We start from the raw sequence: 16,309 nt of genomic DNA, 5'->3' as shown, positions 1-16,309 counted from the left end.
AGTGGAGCTGGACTCCCTGGCGGTGGTGTCAGAGAGGAGAAGTCTAGCAAAACTCCTAGCCATTATGGACAACACCTCCCACCCACTACACTCGGACTTTGCGGAGAGAAAGAGCACGTTCAGTGGAAGGCTCAGACTCCCAAAATGTAACACGGAACAACACAGGAGGTCCTTCATACCGACAGCCATCAGACTGTATAATGCATATGTTCCTTGACTGCACTTAAATGTAGAATATATGTAAAATATATTTATTCATCCATCCATCCATCCATCTTCTTCCGCTTATCCGAGGTCAGGTCGCGGGGGCAACAGCCTAAGCAGGGAAACCCAGACTTCCCTCTCCCCAGCCACTTCGTCTAGCTCTTCCCGGGGGGATCCCGAGGCGTTCCCAGGCCAGCCGGGAGACATAGTCTTCCCAACGTGTCCTGGGTCTTCCCCGTGGCCTCCTACCGGTTGGACGTGCCCTAAACACCTCCCTAGGGAGGCGTTCGGGTGGCATCCTGACCAGATGCCTGAACCACCTCATCTGGCTCCTCTCGATGTGAAGGAGCAGCGGCTTTACATTGAGTTCCTCCCGGATGGCAGAGCTTCTCACCCTATCTCTAAGGGAGAGACCCAAACTCATTTGGGCCGCTTGTACCCGTGATCTTATCCTTTCGGTCATGACCCAAAGCTCATGACCATAGGTGAGGATGGGAACGTAGATCGACCGGTAAATTGACAGCTTTGCCTTCCGGCTCAGCTCCTTCTTCACCACAACGGATCGGTACAACGTCCGCATTACTGAAGACGCCGCACCGATCCGCCTGTCGATCTCACGATCCACTCTTCCCTCACTCGTGAACAAGACTCCTAGGTACTTGAACTCCTCCACTTGGGGCAGGGTCTCCTCCCCAACTTTCTATTCTATTCAATTCTATTCTATTCCGTAGATTATTTTTTCAATATTGTTTTTTTTTAAACAAGGCTGAATCAGAGTTTTTTTAAATTAAAATTATTGTTAATTGATGCATATAATTGATGTATATATGAGTAGTAAAAAGATGGATTTATTTGCCATTTAAGGCGTTTTAGCAGAATTGACGAATAGAGGGTGGCGCTACAGAGCATCGTAGTGCTTGGACTGAGCGGCGAAGAAGCAGCAGAAGTGACGTCACCGAAGAAGCAGCAGAAGTGACGTCACCTAAGCAAAAATGGCGGAGCTCAAGCGCAAGAGGACAAACTACTCCGACGACGGAGGTGATATCTGTGCTATTTTAACCATATAACAGTCATGACTCTCGCACTTTGCTTGCCTTGCTTTACACGTGTCGTATTGTTCACAACCTTGTCACTGGAGCCACCTTTAAAGTGCTATCACGCTAACATGCTAGGTGTTGTTGTTTAGCTAATGCTAATGCAGTGTTTAATGCTGCATTTGTCTTTTTACTAGTCGTGTAATATTATGCTTACTTAACATGAACTTTTGGCAAAGGCTCATTTTACATCTTTATTTCAGTTCAAACTAGGGCTGGGCGATATGTCTGTAAACTGTATCACGATACATGTTTTATTCAATCATATCGGTCCGTATCGATAATTACTGATTTTTTTATACCAATGGAAAATAAAGAGCAGAAGAAAATTTATAAAATGTCAACATTTGTATTTCAAATATGATTATAATCCCTCAGCTATCAAGGCACAAATGAAATGTCAACACAAGCATGGAAAACACCAAAAATGTCAACAAAATATTAAAATCACATTGATGACTTAACAATAAGCTCATAAAATGAAGGTGCAAAAATAAGGACTATGTAAGAAATGTTTCCTAAAGTGTTAGAAAATAATACAAAGTGTGAAAATGTAAACATAGAAAAACTGTTTTCTGCAGGTTTAGTGGCAGGAAGTTACAACTGTGCTCTAAAGGGTGAGCTAAGGTGGTGTGCTACTATTAGCGGGGTCTTGCCTTGCATCATGTACACACCACAGTCCCTCCGGGGAAAATTCAAAGATTATCCAGGTGCCTTTTCCTCCTTTTATCCACAATTTCTTCATTTTGACTTCCTATTCTCACTCCATGCAAAGAATCAATCACACTTGATGGTTGATATTGTCACCTGATTTGGGATTTTTTTCTAAGTAGTAAAAATCCCAACTTTTTGACACTAAGAAAAAATCCCGACTTTTTCACACAAAAAATTCCGGCTTTGACACTTAGTAAAAATCCCAACTTTTTGACAAGTGTCAAAGCCGGAATTTTTTGTGTGAAAGTCGGGATTTTTTTGTAAGTGTCAAAAAAATCGGAGATGTTTTTGGTCAAAAAAAAAAAAGAATTTTTTGGGTCAAAAAGTGTGGATTTTTTCAAAGTGTAAAAAGTCGGAAATGTTTTTATCAAAAACTCTGGATTTTTTGTAAGTGTCAAAATGTCGGAACATTTTTTTGTCAAAATCGGGATTTTTTTCTAAGTCTCTAAAGGTCATGATTTTTTCCAAGTGTCAAAAAGTCGGGATTTTTTTTGTCCCAAAAAAAATCGGAATTTTTTGGGTCGAAAAGTGTGGATTTTTTCGAAGTGTAAAAAGTTAGAAATGTTATTGTCAAAAACTCTGGATTTTTTGTAAGTTTCAAAAAGTCGGAACATTTTTTTGTCAAAGTCGGAATTTTTTTCTAAATTTCAAAAGGTCAGGATTTTTTCTAAGTGTCAAAAAATCGGGATTTTTTCTAAATGTCAAAAAGTCGGGATTTTTTGTAAACGTCAAAGTCGGAATTTTTTTTTGTTAAAAAGTCGGGATTTTTTTCTAAGTGTCAATAAGTTGGAAATGTTTTCGTCAAAAACTCGGGATTTTTTCTAAGTGTCAAAAAGTCAGAACATTTTTTTGTCAAAGTCTGCATTTTTTTCAAAATCTCAAAAGGTCAGGATTTTTTCTAAGTGTCAAAAACTCGGACATTTTTTTGTCATAAAGTCGGGATCTTTTCTAAGTGTCAAAAAGTCAGAAATTCTTTTGTCAAAAGGTCTGAAATATTTTGTAAGTGTCAAAAAGTATGAATTTTGTTTTGGGTCAAAAAGTCTGGATTTCTTTCCAAGTGTCAAAAAACCGGCATTTTTGTGTTAGCTTGTCACTCCCGCTTCCTACGTTGCTGGGTTACCAGAGAGCGAGTGCCTTTGTCCATACAACCAACCTTGCTTCCACACTTCCACTTTCCTCTGCCATAGAAGAAAAAAGAAAAAGCCAAGGTTTATTGAAAGGCATTTTTATTGCTACTGCTACCATTTCTACAACAACATACATTGATCGCCAAGCCCTAGTTCAAACTTGAAGGTTTTGTACCGTCGCCGCGATCGTGCAGCAATGTGGCTGAAGCATAGCCACGCAGGTAAAGGTGTTATAGGTGTGTAATCCAACCCTTGTTCACCTTGGTGAGTTGTCTTGCCTCAAGCAGGGCCGCAGGAGGAGGGAGGCAGAGTGAAAACTAAGCCTGTCTCTTGTAGCACGCTGGCTGGAGGAGCGAGCGCCCTCAAACGCACGTCCCAGCACCTCGCCTCCGATGACGAGGACGAACCCCCCGCCGACACACCCGCACCCCGCAAAGCCTCCAAAATAGGCTTCGGCTTGAGCAGTCAGACTGGCAAAAAGTCCAATCCCATATCCATCAAGCTTGGAGCAAATGTGAGTAAATAGCTGGATTAACAGCATTCTAGAGATCGATCGATGTGGGTTTTTTCAGGGCCGATATCGACTAGGAGTAGTAAAGGAGGCCGATACTTATATAATTATATAATTATATATTATATAATTATATAATAAATATAATTCACATACTTGGAGGTGATATTTATTTGCAGTAAATGTTATTTAAACATAAATAGTGTGTGTCCGTAAACATCTGCACTACGTGTGTCGCAAGCTGACGCAAGTCTTTGTTTACAGAAATGTAATATTTATTCTACATATTTTTACAACATTAAAAAACATGAGTAAAACTTCTCAAGAGGGTGGACTGTCTTTGAATCTTTGATGGATTAATGGATTAGTTACAATCTTTGCATGCTGGGTAACGTTTTCTGTGGTCTGGAACAACATGGCGTACAAACTGGGTGTGAGTTTTCCTCGCCCTTTTGTGGGTTCTTCCGAGGATGTCGTAGTCGTAATGGTTTGTACAGTCCTTTGAGACATTTGTGATTTAGGGCTATATAAATAAACATTGATTGAAACAATTATCAGAAATGAGGTCAATATTACTTGCAGATAATGTGTCACGAGACATACAAATATAAATTAAATACACAGAGGACATAAGTCAAGGACATTAATATACGTCCAATGATGCGTTATGATGCCTGTGGAGAGAGAGACAGCAGGCTAGGACAAGGAGCGGTCCTGCCCAAGATGGTGGCCAGGAGGCGGAGCATGCAGCGGAGCGGATAGGCGGGGCACGCCTGGAGCAACACTGCAGCCATCAGAGTCAGGTGCGTAAACAACACACCTGCTCTCAATCCCTGCATCTTCTGCTGCAGCATAAAAGAGGAGAAGGAGGAGCAATCGTGACAGAAGTAGGAGAAGGAACAACGGACAACCAAGACGACGAGGGCGACAAGAGCGACCAGGAGAAAGATGAGCCATCGCACGCCTTTCGGTGGCCGGTGGCTGCGTCTTCCGCGGGGGCTCATCTTTCTCCTGGTCGCTCTCGTCGTCTTCGTTGTCCGTTGTTCCTTCTCCTACTTCTGCCACGATTGCTCCTCCTCCCCTTTTATACTGCAGCAGAAGATGCAGCGATTGAGAGCAGGTGTGTCGTTTACGCACCTGACTCTGATGGCTGCAGTGTCGCTCCAGGCATGCCCCGCCTCTCCGCTCCGCTGCATGCTCTGCTTCCTGGCCGCCATCTTGGGCAGGACCGCTGTTTGTCCTAGCCTGCTGTCGGCTCCGTCTCTCCACAATGCCTAAATAGCATGTTAGCATGTATTAGCCTTGACCAAATATTTCTTGATTAGCACTCCACGCAAGTCAAAGACATCAACAAGGTCACCTTTGTGCATTCATGCACGGTATAAAAAGAATTGGTGGACAAAACAAGACAATGTTTGCTGTGGTCTGGAACAACATGGCTTACAAACGTATATCCTACTAAGTAAGACTTATACTGTTTCAAAGTCCATTTCTCTGTTGACGCAATTGTTGATGACTGAAGTACTGATATCAACCAAAGCTCCTCATCCCACCCCCGGATTGTAAGTAATGTAAATAATTCAATGTACATACTATGATGATTAACTTGTGTGATGACTGTATTATGTTGATAGTATATATTTGTACCATGAATTGATTAATGTGGACCCCGACTTAAACAAGTTGAAAAACTTATTCAAGTGTTACCATTTAGTGGTCAATTGTACGGAATATGTACTGAACTGTGCAATCTACTAATAAAAGAATCAAAACAACTATCAGAAGTAAAGTCAATATTACATACAGATAATATGTGTCAAGAGACATGCAAATGTAAATTAAACACACAGAGGACATGAGTCAAGGACATTAACTGAGCTCAAATATAGCTCCAAACGAGGCATAATGAGGCAATGTGTGCACACAGCTAGCTTAAGTATCATTTTAGTATGGATTAGCACTGACTAAATATGCCTAATTAGCACTCCATGCAAGTCAATAACATCAACAAAGCCCACCTTTGTGCATTCATGTACAGTATAAAAGCTTTGGTGGACAAAATGAGACAAAGGAGTAGGGGCATAAAACAGGTCTTTCTGTGGCAGCGTCGGAGACAGTTGTACGTGTAAACAAACTACGATGAGTTCAAGGACCACCTGAATTAGTAGGACAAAACGCCGCTCGCCAAATACTGTCTTCAGTGAAGCATGTTTCATATAACCAGTGGTCTTTGTAACAATTAGGTTTGTTTGTCCTACACAAACTAAATTAAAACAAAAAAATATATATTTTTCCTCATATTTTTCCATTTTTATACGTTTTTAAAGAAGCTCCAGGGAGCCACTGGGGCGGCGCAAAAGAGCTAAAACAAGGTAAAGAGGGATTAGGCACTACCACAGTACTGTTGGTAGTACTGTAAGTAGTTGCGAGCTCAACGTAAACAAAGAACGAACATGGCAAAAGATGGAGAATATGAATAATAATAAAAATAGTTTTTTTCTGTACAAGACAGCAGTAATTAGTTGTGTACAGTAAATCCTGCTATCATATGTACATATATTGTATTTGCTGTTCATTGATTGCTGTGTAAACACGTTGCCAATCAATGTGTTGTCTTGTTGTGTGCCAACAGAAAGCCAAAGAACCTGCTCCAACAGTTCCTGCAAAGAAACCTGGCATGTCCTCGGTGTTCAACGAGGATGATGATGTAAGTACACACGTAGTACACTTTACTTTCCCACTCACCCAAATTTAAGACACTGACGTTTCTTTTTGTCCTTTGACCCAAGACTGTGCTGAAAAAACATGAATTCCATATTGAATGAAACATGTGGGAGTTACATTCTTTTATTTTCCTGTCACCAAGGTGTGCAGTGTACACATGTTCCTGGGTACTTACTACTTCTACTGGGTAGAACATGAAGCTTGGTTACTAGATGAAACACAGAGTTCTAACATGAATACTAGAGTGTCACAATAGCAGAATTTTAGTCGAGGAGGAAGTTTCACAATCCGATGCTCATGCCATACTAAGGTGGACATAAACATTTGGATAAATGCACTTTATAATTCACTACTTTATTGAAGATTGTTCCAAAGTGCTGAATACTTAAAGGGGAAGTGCACTTTGTTTCGAATTTTGCTTATCGTTCACAATCATTATTTAAACACAAGACAAACGTTTGTTTTGCATTCTAACATGTAAACATTGTCTTCTTTTTGGTGGCTAGCAATGCAGCTAATGTTAGCAATCAGTTTTACATCTAAATATAGCTCAGTTGGTAGAGCGGCCGTGCCAGCAACTTGAGGGTTGCAGGTTCAATCCCCGCTTCCGCCATCCTAGTCACTGCCGTTGTGTCCTTGAGCAAGACACTTTACCCACCTGCTGCCAGTGCCACCCACACTGCTTTAAATGTAAAAATTAGATATTGGGTTTTACTATGTATAGCGCTTTGAGTCACTAGAGAAAAAGCGCTATATAAATATAATTCACTTCACTTCACTTCAAAATGCATTCAAAAAGTGTCAACAATACTTCATTTATGTTGTATAACATATATAATAAACTGTACAACATTGTTATTGTAAGAGAGAACACTGAGGAACTCTTTTTCTAGCGTACTAATACGTTGCCATGCTACTGTGTTAGCCCTAAAAGCTAACTACGGCAAGAGATACTGTATTTCCTTGAATTGCCGCTGGGGTGCTAATTATTTTAAAACCTCTTCTCACTCCGGCGTTTACCAAAGGCATGCGGTAAAGGCAAGCATGCGCTAATTATTTTAAAACCTCTTCTCACTCCTGCGTTTACCAAAGGCATGCGGTATATGTAGACCTGCACTTATAAATTTGAGTGTGATGTAAGGATACCATCATGAAAAGCAAATTTAATAAAAAAAAAACAATATTATGGTCTTACCTTTACTTATAAATGAAGTCCATGCGCAGCTCCTTCTGATCAAAAGCATCGATAACTTGTTTATAGAAGTCTTCCTTATCTTTCTTCAGTTTTAAAAGTCTCTCTGTCTCGATGGAGATCTTCCTTTATTACCTCCTGCTTCAATTGAAAGTCCAGTTTAGAAAACGTTTTAATTTTGGATATGTAATCCTCCATGTTCAAAGTGCAAGCGAGAGGAAAAAAATAAAGGATCGCTGCTCACTCTTGCTGCTTGTTGTCACTTCTTCTGCAGCCGAGTAGTCGCAAGAAGGATCACTAGCGCCCTCTACCACCAGGAGGCGGGAGTCATTTAATGACTCATATTTGACACACGCAGCTACGGTATATTAATAAAACATAGCTGCTTACTGTTCTTTTTAGCATATTCAATAGCTTGGACCTTAAATCCTACTGAATAGCTCTTAATCTTCTTCCCTTTATGTGATTTTAAATGATTGAAATCAGCCTCCTCCATTTTGAAAATGATAACAGGTGAAGTGTCAGTCGTGACGTGACGAATTTGACCTGGCGGATATTCTAGACATGCGCTAATAAAAATAATATTTTGCGAAACGAGTTTAATCCTGAGCCGGCAGTAATGCTAAGCATGCGCTAATTATTTTGCGAAACGAGAAATTCTAGGCAGGTGCATTCTATATACCCGCCGGCAATTCAAGGAAATACGGTAAGCTGGCTTCTACGTTTGAGTTTGTAATAAACAACACTGTGATGTTCTGAAAAACATGAACAACCATATTACAGTATGTATGTGTAGAGTATTATATATCTGCTACACCTTCACAACAAGACAACCTAATCTTTTGAGGCTTTTCTTTCCCTGGAAAATGCGTGGGTCATAAGAAAGTTTGCACCGACTGGAAGTGTTTGCACGTGGACAGCAAATCTAAATGAGAAACTAACAGAAATGAAAATGTTCTCTCGCCTGGCAGAGTGAACCTGAGGAGATGCCACCAGAGGCCAAGATGAGGATGAGGAACGTCGGCAGGTATGTTTACAAATATTTGTTACCTGGTTGTCCACCTCTGCACATGTAAACACGCCGCAGGATTGCTTGTATCGCACACCAGTAAGCTCTCTGCTTGTATCGCACATGATATACCCCACAAGTAAACATGCTGCATGACTGCTTGTATCACACGTGATATCACACACAAGTAAATATGCTGCAGGACTGCTTGTATCGCAAATGATATCACACACAAGTGAACACTCTGCAGTACTGCTTGTATCACACATGATATCACACACAAATAAACATTCTGCAGTACTGCTTGTATCACACATGATATCACACACAAGTGAACACTCTGCAGTAGTGCTTGTATCACACATGATATCACACACAAATAAACATTCTGCAGTACTGCTTGTATCACACATGATATCACACACAAGTAAACACTCTGCAGTAGTGCTTGTATCACACATGGTATCACACACAAGTAAACATGCTGCAGGACTGCTTGTGTTATACATGATATCACACACAAGTAGATATGCTGCAGGACTGCTTGTATCGCAAATTATATCACACACAAGTAAACACTGCAGGACTGTTTGTTGCACTCATGATATCACACACAAGTAAACACTCTGTGGGACTGCTTGTATCGCACATGATATCACACACAGGTAAAAACACTTCAGGACTTATTGTATCGCACGTGATATCACACACAGGTAAAAACACTTCAGGACTTATTGTATCGCACGTGATATCACACACAAACATGCTGTAGGACTGCTTTTATCACACATGATATCATACACAAGTAAACACGCTGCAGGACTGCTTGTATCGCACATGATATCACGCACAAGTAAACACTCTGCAGGACTGTTTGTATTGCACATGATATCACACCCAGGTAAACACTCTGCGGGACTGCTTGTGTTGCACATGATATCACACCCAGGTAAACACTCTGCGGGACTGCTTGTGTTGCACATGATATCACACCCAGGTAAACACTCTGCAGGACTGCATATATCGCACATGACATCACACACAGGTAAACATGCTTCAGTACTGCTTGTATCACAAAAGTAAACACGCTGCAGGGCTGCTCTTATCGCACATGATATCACCCACACAGGTAAACACGCTTCAGTACTGCTTGTATCGCACATGGTATCACACACAAGTAAACACGCAGGACCGCTTGTATCGCACATGATATCACACATTTTACATGTAAGTTCGTATCCATATCTGCTGTATTGATGACATGAGATATCAGCTGTAATAACTATGTTACAATACATGAATGTTTCATTCACATTCTTCACAGAATGCAATTTTAAAAAGAATATTTTTCTTTTTGCTGCTAACACCAAAGTGTTGAGTCAACACTTGAAGACTCTCCTTCCTTACTAGCATCTTCTCTACCAAGGTGTGCTGCCTTACCTCACATGTCGGCCATCTTTTCAGGGAGACGCCAACATCGGCAGGACCCAACTCCTTCAACAAGGGCAAGCAGGGCTTCTCTGATCACCAGAAACTTTGGGAGAAGAAGCTGAAAGCCCAAGCAGACAAGTTGTAATTAATTCTTCAACCTCACCTGAGATATAAATAGTCATATTTCGTTCAACCACACCTGAGATATCAATAGTCATATTTCGTTCAACCAGACATGATATATTAATAATCATATTTTGTTCAACCAGACATGAGATATTAATAATCATATTTTTTCAACCACACCTGAAATATCAATAATCATACTTTGTTCAACCACACCTGAGATATCAATAGTCATATTTCGTTCAACCACACCTGAGATATCAATAGTCATATTTCATTCAACCACACTTGAGATATCAATAGTCATATTTCATTCAACCACACCTGAGATATCAATAGTCATATTTCGTTCAACCACACCTGAGATATCAATAGTCATTTCTTTCAACCACACCTGAGATATCAATAGTCATATTTGTTCAACCACACCTGAGATATCAATAGTCATATTTCGTTCAATCACAACTGAGATATCAAGTCATATTTCGTTCAACCAGACATGATATATTAATATTTTTTTCAACCAGACATGAGATATTGATAGTCATATTTTCTCAACCACACTTGAAATATCTATAGTCATATTTTGTTCAACCAGACATCAGATATCAATAATCATACTTTGTTCAACCACACCTGAGATATCCATAGTCATATTTCGCTCAACCAGACATGAGATATTAATAATCATATTTAGTTCAACCCCACCTGAGATATGTGTAGAAATAATGTGTATTGATGTCTACACAAGATATGTAATATCCATGGCAACCAGCTTCTCGACAGGTGAGGCTGCTCAGGTGTTCTCCCCTGCTCGCTTCTCACATTTGTGTAAAAATGTACATAGCAGTGTTTTTATTTCATCATTTGTTGTGTTCATTTCTGTAGTTTGTCACCGCCAGTTTATTCCTGTCGCAATCTTGTTTACTTTCTACTCCACACCTTTTTATTAGTTCCTGCTTCCTGGTAAAAATGACAGCTTTGTCTTAGTTGTGAGCTCAACAAGACAAGATGTCCTCTTCCCTGCTAGTGAACTCTTTGATAATAATACAAAACTTGTCTTTCTTTGAATCATTATGTTGCAATTCAGTCCAATAAACATTTTGAAGATATTTGTGTGTATTGTGAGATGGACGTGTTCAAAGTCCATCCATCCATCTTCTTCCACTTATCCTAAATCGGGTTGCGGGGGCAGCAGCCTAAGCAGGGAAGCCCAGACTTCCCTCTCCTAGCTACTTCATCCGGGGTTTCCCAGACCAGCTGGGGGACATGGTCTCTCCACCATGTCCTGCCTGAACCACCTCTTGATGTGGAGGAACAGTGGATTTACCTTGAGCACCTCCCGGATGACAGATCTTCTCACCCTATTTTTAAGGAACAGATTCGCCACCCGAGGGGGGAAAGGCATTTTGGCCGTTTGGATTATAGCCGAAAGGACAAGATCACGGTTACAAAGTTCATGACCATAGGGGAGGATAGGCATGTAGCTCGACCGGTAAATCGAGAGCTTTGCTTTCCGGCTCAGCTCCTTATTCACCGCGAGGGACTGACGCAAGGTCCGCATCACTGCTGTCACCACACCGATCTGCTCTTCCCTCACTTGTGAACAAGACCCCAAGGTTCTTAATCTCTTTCAATTGGAGAAGGATCTCATCCCTAACCCGGAGATGGCGCTCCACCCTTTTCCGGGCGAGAACCATGGACTCGGAATTGCTGATTTTCATCCTAGTCACTACGAACTGATCCAGTGAAAGCCGAAGATCCTGGCCAGATGAAGCCATCAGGACCAAATCATCTGCAAAAAGCAGAGACCTAATCCCGCAACAATCCACTCTCCCCTCACTCGTGAACAAGACCCCAAGGTACTTTCAACTCTTCCAATTGGAGAAGGATCTCATCCCCAACCCAGAGATGGCACGCCACCGTTTTCCGAGCAAGAACCATGAACTCGGACTTGGAAGTGCTGATTTTCATCCTCGTCGCTGCAAACCGATCCAGTGAAAGCTTACGATCCTGGCCAGATGAAGCCATCAGGACCACATCGTCTGCAAAAAGCAGAGACCTAATCCTACAGCCACCAAACCGGATCCTCCTAAGGGCCTGACAGCGCCTAGAAATTCTGTCCATAAAAGTTCTAAACAGAATCGGTGACAAAGGACAGCCTTGGTGGAGTCCAACCCTCACCGGAAACAGGTCCAACCTACTGCCGGCAATATAGACCGGGGTCTGACACTGATCATACAGTGGGAGGTGTGGCAGTCCGATACCCCATACTCTTTAAGCACTCCCCACAAGACTTCCTGAGGGACACGGTCAAATGACTTCTTGAAGTCCACAAAGCACATGTAGACTGGTTGGGCAAACTTCCATGCACCCTCAAGCACCCTGCCCAGAGTATAGAGCTGGTCCACAGTTCCACGACCTAAGATGGTATGGGGGTGCATTAGTGCCCAAGGCATGGGTAACTTACACATCTGTGAAGGCACCATTAATGCTGAAAGGTACACACAAGTTTTGGAGAAACGTATAGAGCACCATATATTGACATTCAAGCAACGTTATCATAGACGCCCCTGCTTATTTCAGCGAGACAATGCCACACCACATGTTACAACAGCGTGGCTTCATAGTAAAAGAGTCCGGGTACTACACTGACCTGCCTGCAGTCCAGACCTGTCTCCCCCTGAAAATGTTGAAGTGTAAAATAAGACAACAGAGACCCCGGACTGTTGAAGGACTTAAGCTCTACATAAAACAAGAATGGGAAAGAATTCCACCTAAAAAGCTTCAAAAATGTGTCTCCTCAGTTCCCAAACGTTTGAGTGTTAAAAGAAAAGGTGATGTAACACAGTGGTGAACATGCCCTTTCCCAACTACTTTGGCACATGTTGCAGCCATGAAATTCTAAGTTAATTATTATTTGCAAAAAAATATAAACTTTGAGTTTGAACATCAAATATGTTGTCTTTGTAGCATGTTCAACTGAATATGGGTTGAAAAGAATTTGCAAATCATTGTATTCTGTTTATATTTACATCTAACACAAGTTCCCAACTCATATGGAAACGGGGTTTGTACATTGACACGAAAAACATAAAAACGTGTAATAAAATATCAATACTACAGTAGTAAGTGTTGCAACAACACCTTGAAGACAATAAGATTCATGAATCAGATCAAGTTCACAGCAGAAAAGTTTGGGAGTTTCCACAAAACTGAAACATGACAGCAACGTCCAATAATTCAATCCATCAAATAAAATGAATTTGATGAAAATAAAAATTGCTGGGGAAGACTGAACGTCCGAGTCCTCAGATATTATTTACTTTACGACTGCAATAGAAATCGTGCAACGTACAGTATTGGTCTGGTAACCATGGAAACAATATTTTGTGTGCTATAGTTGTCAGAGGTGTGTTCGGCCACATGGGAAGAGATGCAATACGACATTAAAACGCTAGAGGGGAGCAAAGCCCACACAGTTACAACATAATGACAACAATGAAAAGATGCAATACAATATTGGGACGCCAGAGGGCAGTAAAGACGACACAGTTACAACATAGTGAGAATGCATGGAGATCGCAAACAACTTATTTTAAAAGCCGCTAGAGGGCAGCAAAGACAACACTAACATAACTTGTTTAATTTATTTTATTATAACAAACATATATCCTCAATGTACATACAAGTCAAGGCACCTTCAACATATTCAACTATTTCACACATCAGGTTGAGCAAAGTATGATTTTAACAAAACATGCCAAGGAAATAAAATACAAGCAAATACGAATATAGTACAAACCCCGTTTCCATATGAGTTGGGAAATTGTGTTAGATGTAAATATAAACAGAATACAATGATTTGCAAATCCTTTTCAAGCCATATTCAGTTGAATATGCTACAAAGACAACATATTTGATGCTCCAACTGACACATTTTTTTCCCCCAAAATAATCATTAACTTTAGAATTTGATGCCAGCAACACATGACAAAGAAGTTGGGAAAGGTTGCAATAAATACTGATAAAGTTGAGGAATGCTCATCAAACACTTATTTGGAACATCCCACAGGTGTGCAGGTTAATTGGGAACAGGTAGGTGTCATGATTGGCTATAAATAAATAAATATAAATGATATATATAAATGAGGTAGATCCCCTCGAGTTGGTCAATTGAAAAGTAGCTCGCCTGCAGAAAAAGTGTGGGCACCCCTGCTCTAATGCATGGTGAATGTAATGCAGTTGTTGTATTGAAGTGGGAATAGCAAACTTCCTGTTGATTGTAGTTGGGGGCGGTCAGTGGATGAAATATAGGTCTCAGTGAGAGCTATATTGAGGTTTTTGTTTCATGTGTGTATGATAGTCCTACAGTTTTGTCCGAGCAGAAAGCCACCATTTTGTGACAACAGCAGCAGCGCAATGGTTCTTTGCGGGCGCATAAAATCCAAATTGGGGTAGAAATTAAAACTCTAACTTTTAATCAGAAGGGTTCAATCTCTCTTCTGTGCTTATTTGAAGCCGAAACGACAAACGGCCTCAGAGGAGATAATGTGTGAAAAAAAGCGAATTTTTTTTAGCCAACTTTTGTATTGAAGTGGGGATAGCAAACTTCCTGTTGATTTTAGCCGGGGGGGGTGTTAGTGGATGAAATATAGGTCTAACTGTGACCTACGTTGTGGTATTTGTTACATGTTTCTACGACATTCCTACTGGAAGTTACAGACAGTTTTGTCTGTGTTCTCTTCCTAGGAGGCACTGGAGTGTAATTTAGAGTTTTGGGGTTTAGTTTTTTTGATTAGATCGCAATTTTCACCAGTCCTGATGTGTGTGTGTTGGAGTTTTGAAACATGTTAAGGGGGTCAAATTATCAATCAATCAATCAATCAATCGTTTATTTATATAGCCCCAAATCACAAATGTCTCAAAGGACTGTACAAATCATTACGACTACAACATCCTCGGAAGAACCCACAAAAGGGCAAGGAAAACTCACACCCAGTGGGCAGAGAGAATTCACATCCAGTGGGACGCCAGTGACAATGCTGACTATGAGAAACCTTGGAGAGGACCTCCGATGTGGGCAACCCCCCCTCCCTCTAGGGGACCGAAAGAAATGGATGTCGAGCGGGTCTAACATTACAGCTCAAAGAGGCGGCGGTACAATAATAAAGAATAATAATAATAATAACAACAAAACCTTAGAAACTCAATAAGGTCCTCTGTCCCAAAAGGACATCGGTCCCTAATAATAAAGTCATTGTTGTGTGTTGTATTTACTTCTTGTTGTGTTGTGGTAAATAGTAATATTTCATACAGTTGAAATACAACATTCTGAAAAGGGACATCTTTTTTAAAAAACTGACTAGAACACCACCTGCTAGTTCATGTTGCCATTGTTGTTTCAACGGAACACATATAGTTTTTAAATGTCCATCTTTTTCCACACGTAACAATCGTGCTGAACAAAAACTGCTGTCTGGGACCGAGGCTTGATGCTGGTCACTCTGCTGAATATCACAACTTCTGTACGCTGAGAGCGAAGAGCAGCAATGTCATGTGATGACATCACGCCTGGGTGATAATAACTCATATTTTCATTACTACACCTGGATAATAACTTATATTTTCATTTCTACACCTGGATAATAATAACTCATATTTTCATTTCTACACCTGGATAATAATAACTCATATTTTCATTTCTACACCTGGATAATAATAACTCATATTTTCATTACTACACCTGGATAATAATAACTCATATTTTCATTACTACACCTGGATAATAATAACTCATATTTTCATTACTACACCTGGATAATAATAACTCATATTTTCATTACTACACCTGGATAATAATAACTCATATTTTCATTTCTACACCTGGATAATAATAACTCATATTTTCATTATTACACCTGGATAATAACTCATATTTTCATTACTACACCTGGATAATAATAACTCATATTTTCATTACTACACCTGGATAATAACTCATATTTTCATTTCTACACCTGGATAATAATAACTCATATTTTCATTTCTACACCTGGATAATAATAACTCATATTTTCATTTCTACACCTGGATAATAATAACTCATATTTTCATTTCTACACCTGGATAATAATAACTCATATTTTCATTTCTACACCTGGATAATAATAACTC

General features: G+C 40.3%; 2 protein-coding genes across 3 annotated transcripts in view; one reads left to right on the top strand and one right to left on the bottom strand.

The window, feature by feature from the left end:
* Positions 1 to 10,105, bottom strand: part of stk16 (serine/threonine kinase 16) — a 36,773-nt gene extending 26,668 nt beyond the window's left edge. Inside the window, exon 1 of the mRNA XM_061887435.1 lies at positions 10,016 to 10,105. The gene's annotated coding sequence lies outside the window, so the exon portion shown is untranslated. The remainder of the gene's footprint in view (positions 1 to 10,015) is intronic.
* LOC133543052 (PEST proteolytic signal-containing nuclear protein-like) lies at positions 1,106 to 11,244 on the top strand. Of its 2 annotated transcripts, XR_009804290.1 has the most exons (6): positions 1,106 to 1,242; positions 3,427 to 3,653; positions 6,283 to 6,357; positions 8,538 to 8,593; positions 10,040 to 10,205; positions 10,493 to 11,244. XR_009804290.1 is itself a non-coding variant. In XM_061887436.1 (5 exons), the coding sequence occupies exons 1-5, from the start codon at positions 1,197 to 1,199 to the stop codon at positions 10,149 to 10,151; spliced, it is 516 nt and encodes a 171-aa protein (XP_061743420.1). In that variant the 5' UTR covers positions 1,106 to 1,196; the 3' UTR covers positions 10,152 to 11,244. The 2 variants fall into 2 exon arrangements, 1 of the variants encoding a protein (XP_061743420.1); XM_061887436.1 differs by having other exon boundaries at positions 10,040 to 11,244.
* The last annotated feature ends 5,065 nt before the right edge of the window (positions 11,245 to 16,309 follow it).

Source organism: Nerophis ophidion, linkage group LG25 (assembly GCF_033978795.1).
Source record: "Nerophis ophidion isolate RoL-2023_Sa linkage group LG25, RoL_Noph_v1.0, whole genome shotgun sequence".
NCBI classification, from domain to species: domain Eukaryota; kingdom Metazoa; phylum Chordata; class Actinopteri; order Syngnathiformes; family Syngnathidae; genus Nerophis; species Nerophis ophidion.
Note: the sequence above shows the minus strand (reverse complement) of the source record. Positions and strands in the feature narration are given on the sequence as shown.

Excerpts from the sequence above, each read along its gene's own strand:
- LOC133543052 (XM_061887436.1), top strand. The coding sequence starts at position 1,197 with ATGGCGGAGCTCAAGCGCAAGAGGACAAACTACTCCGACGACGGAG. Across the intron at positions 6,358-8,537 it reads TGTTCAACGAGGATGATGAT|AGTGAACCTGAGGAGATGCC; the intron begins GTAAGTACACAC and ends CTCGCCTGGCAG. Across the intron at positions 8,594-10,039 it reads AGGATGAGGAACGTCGGCAG|GGAGACGCCAACATCGGCAG; the intron begins GTATGTTTACAA and ends CCATCTTTTCAG.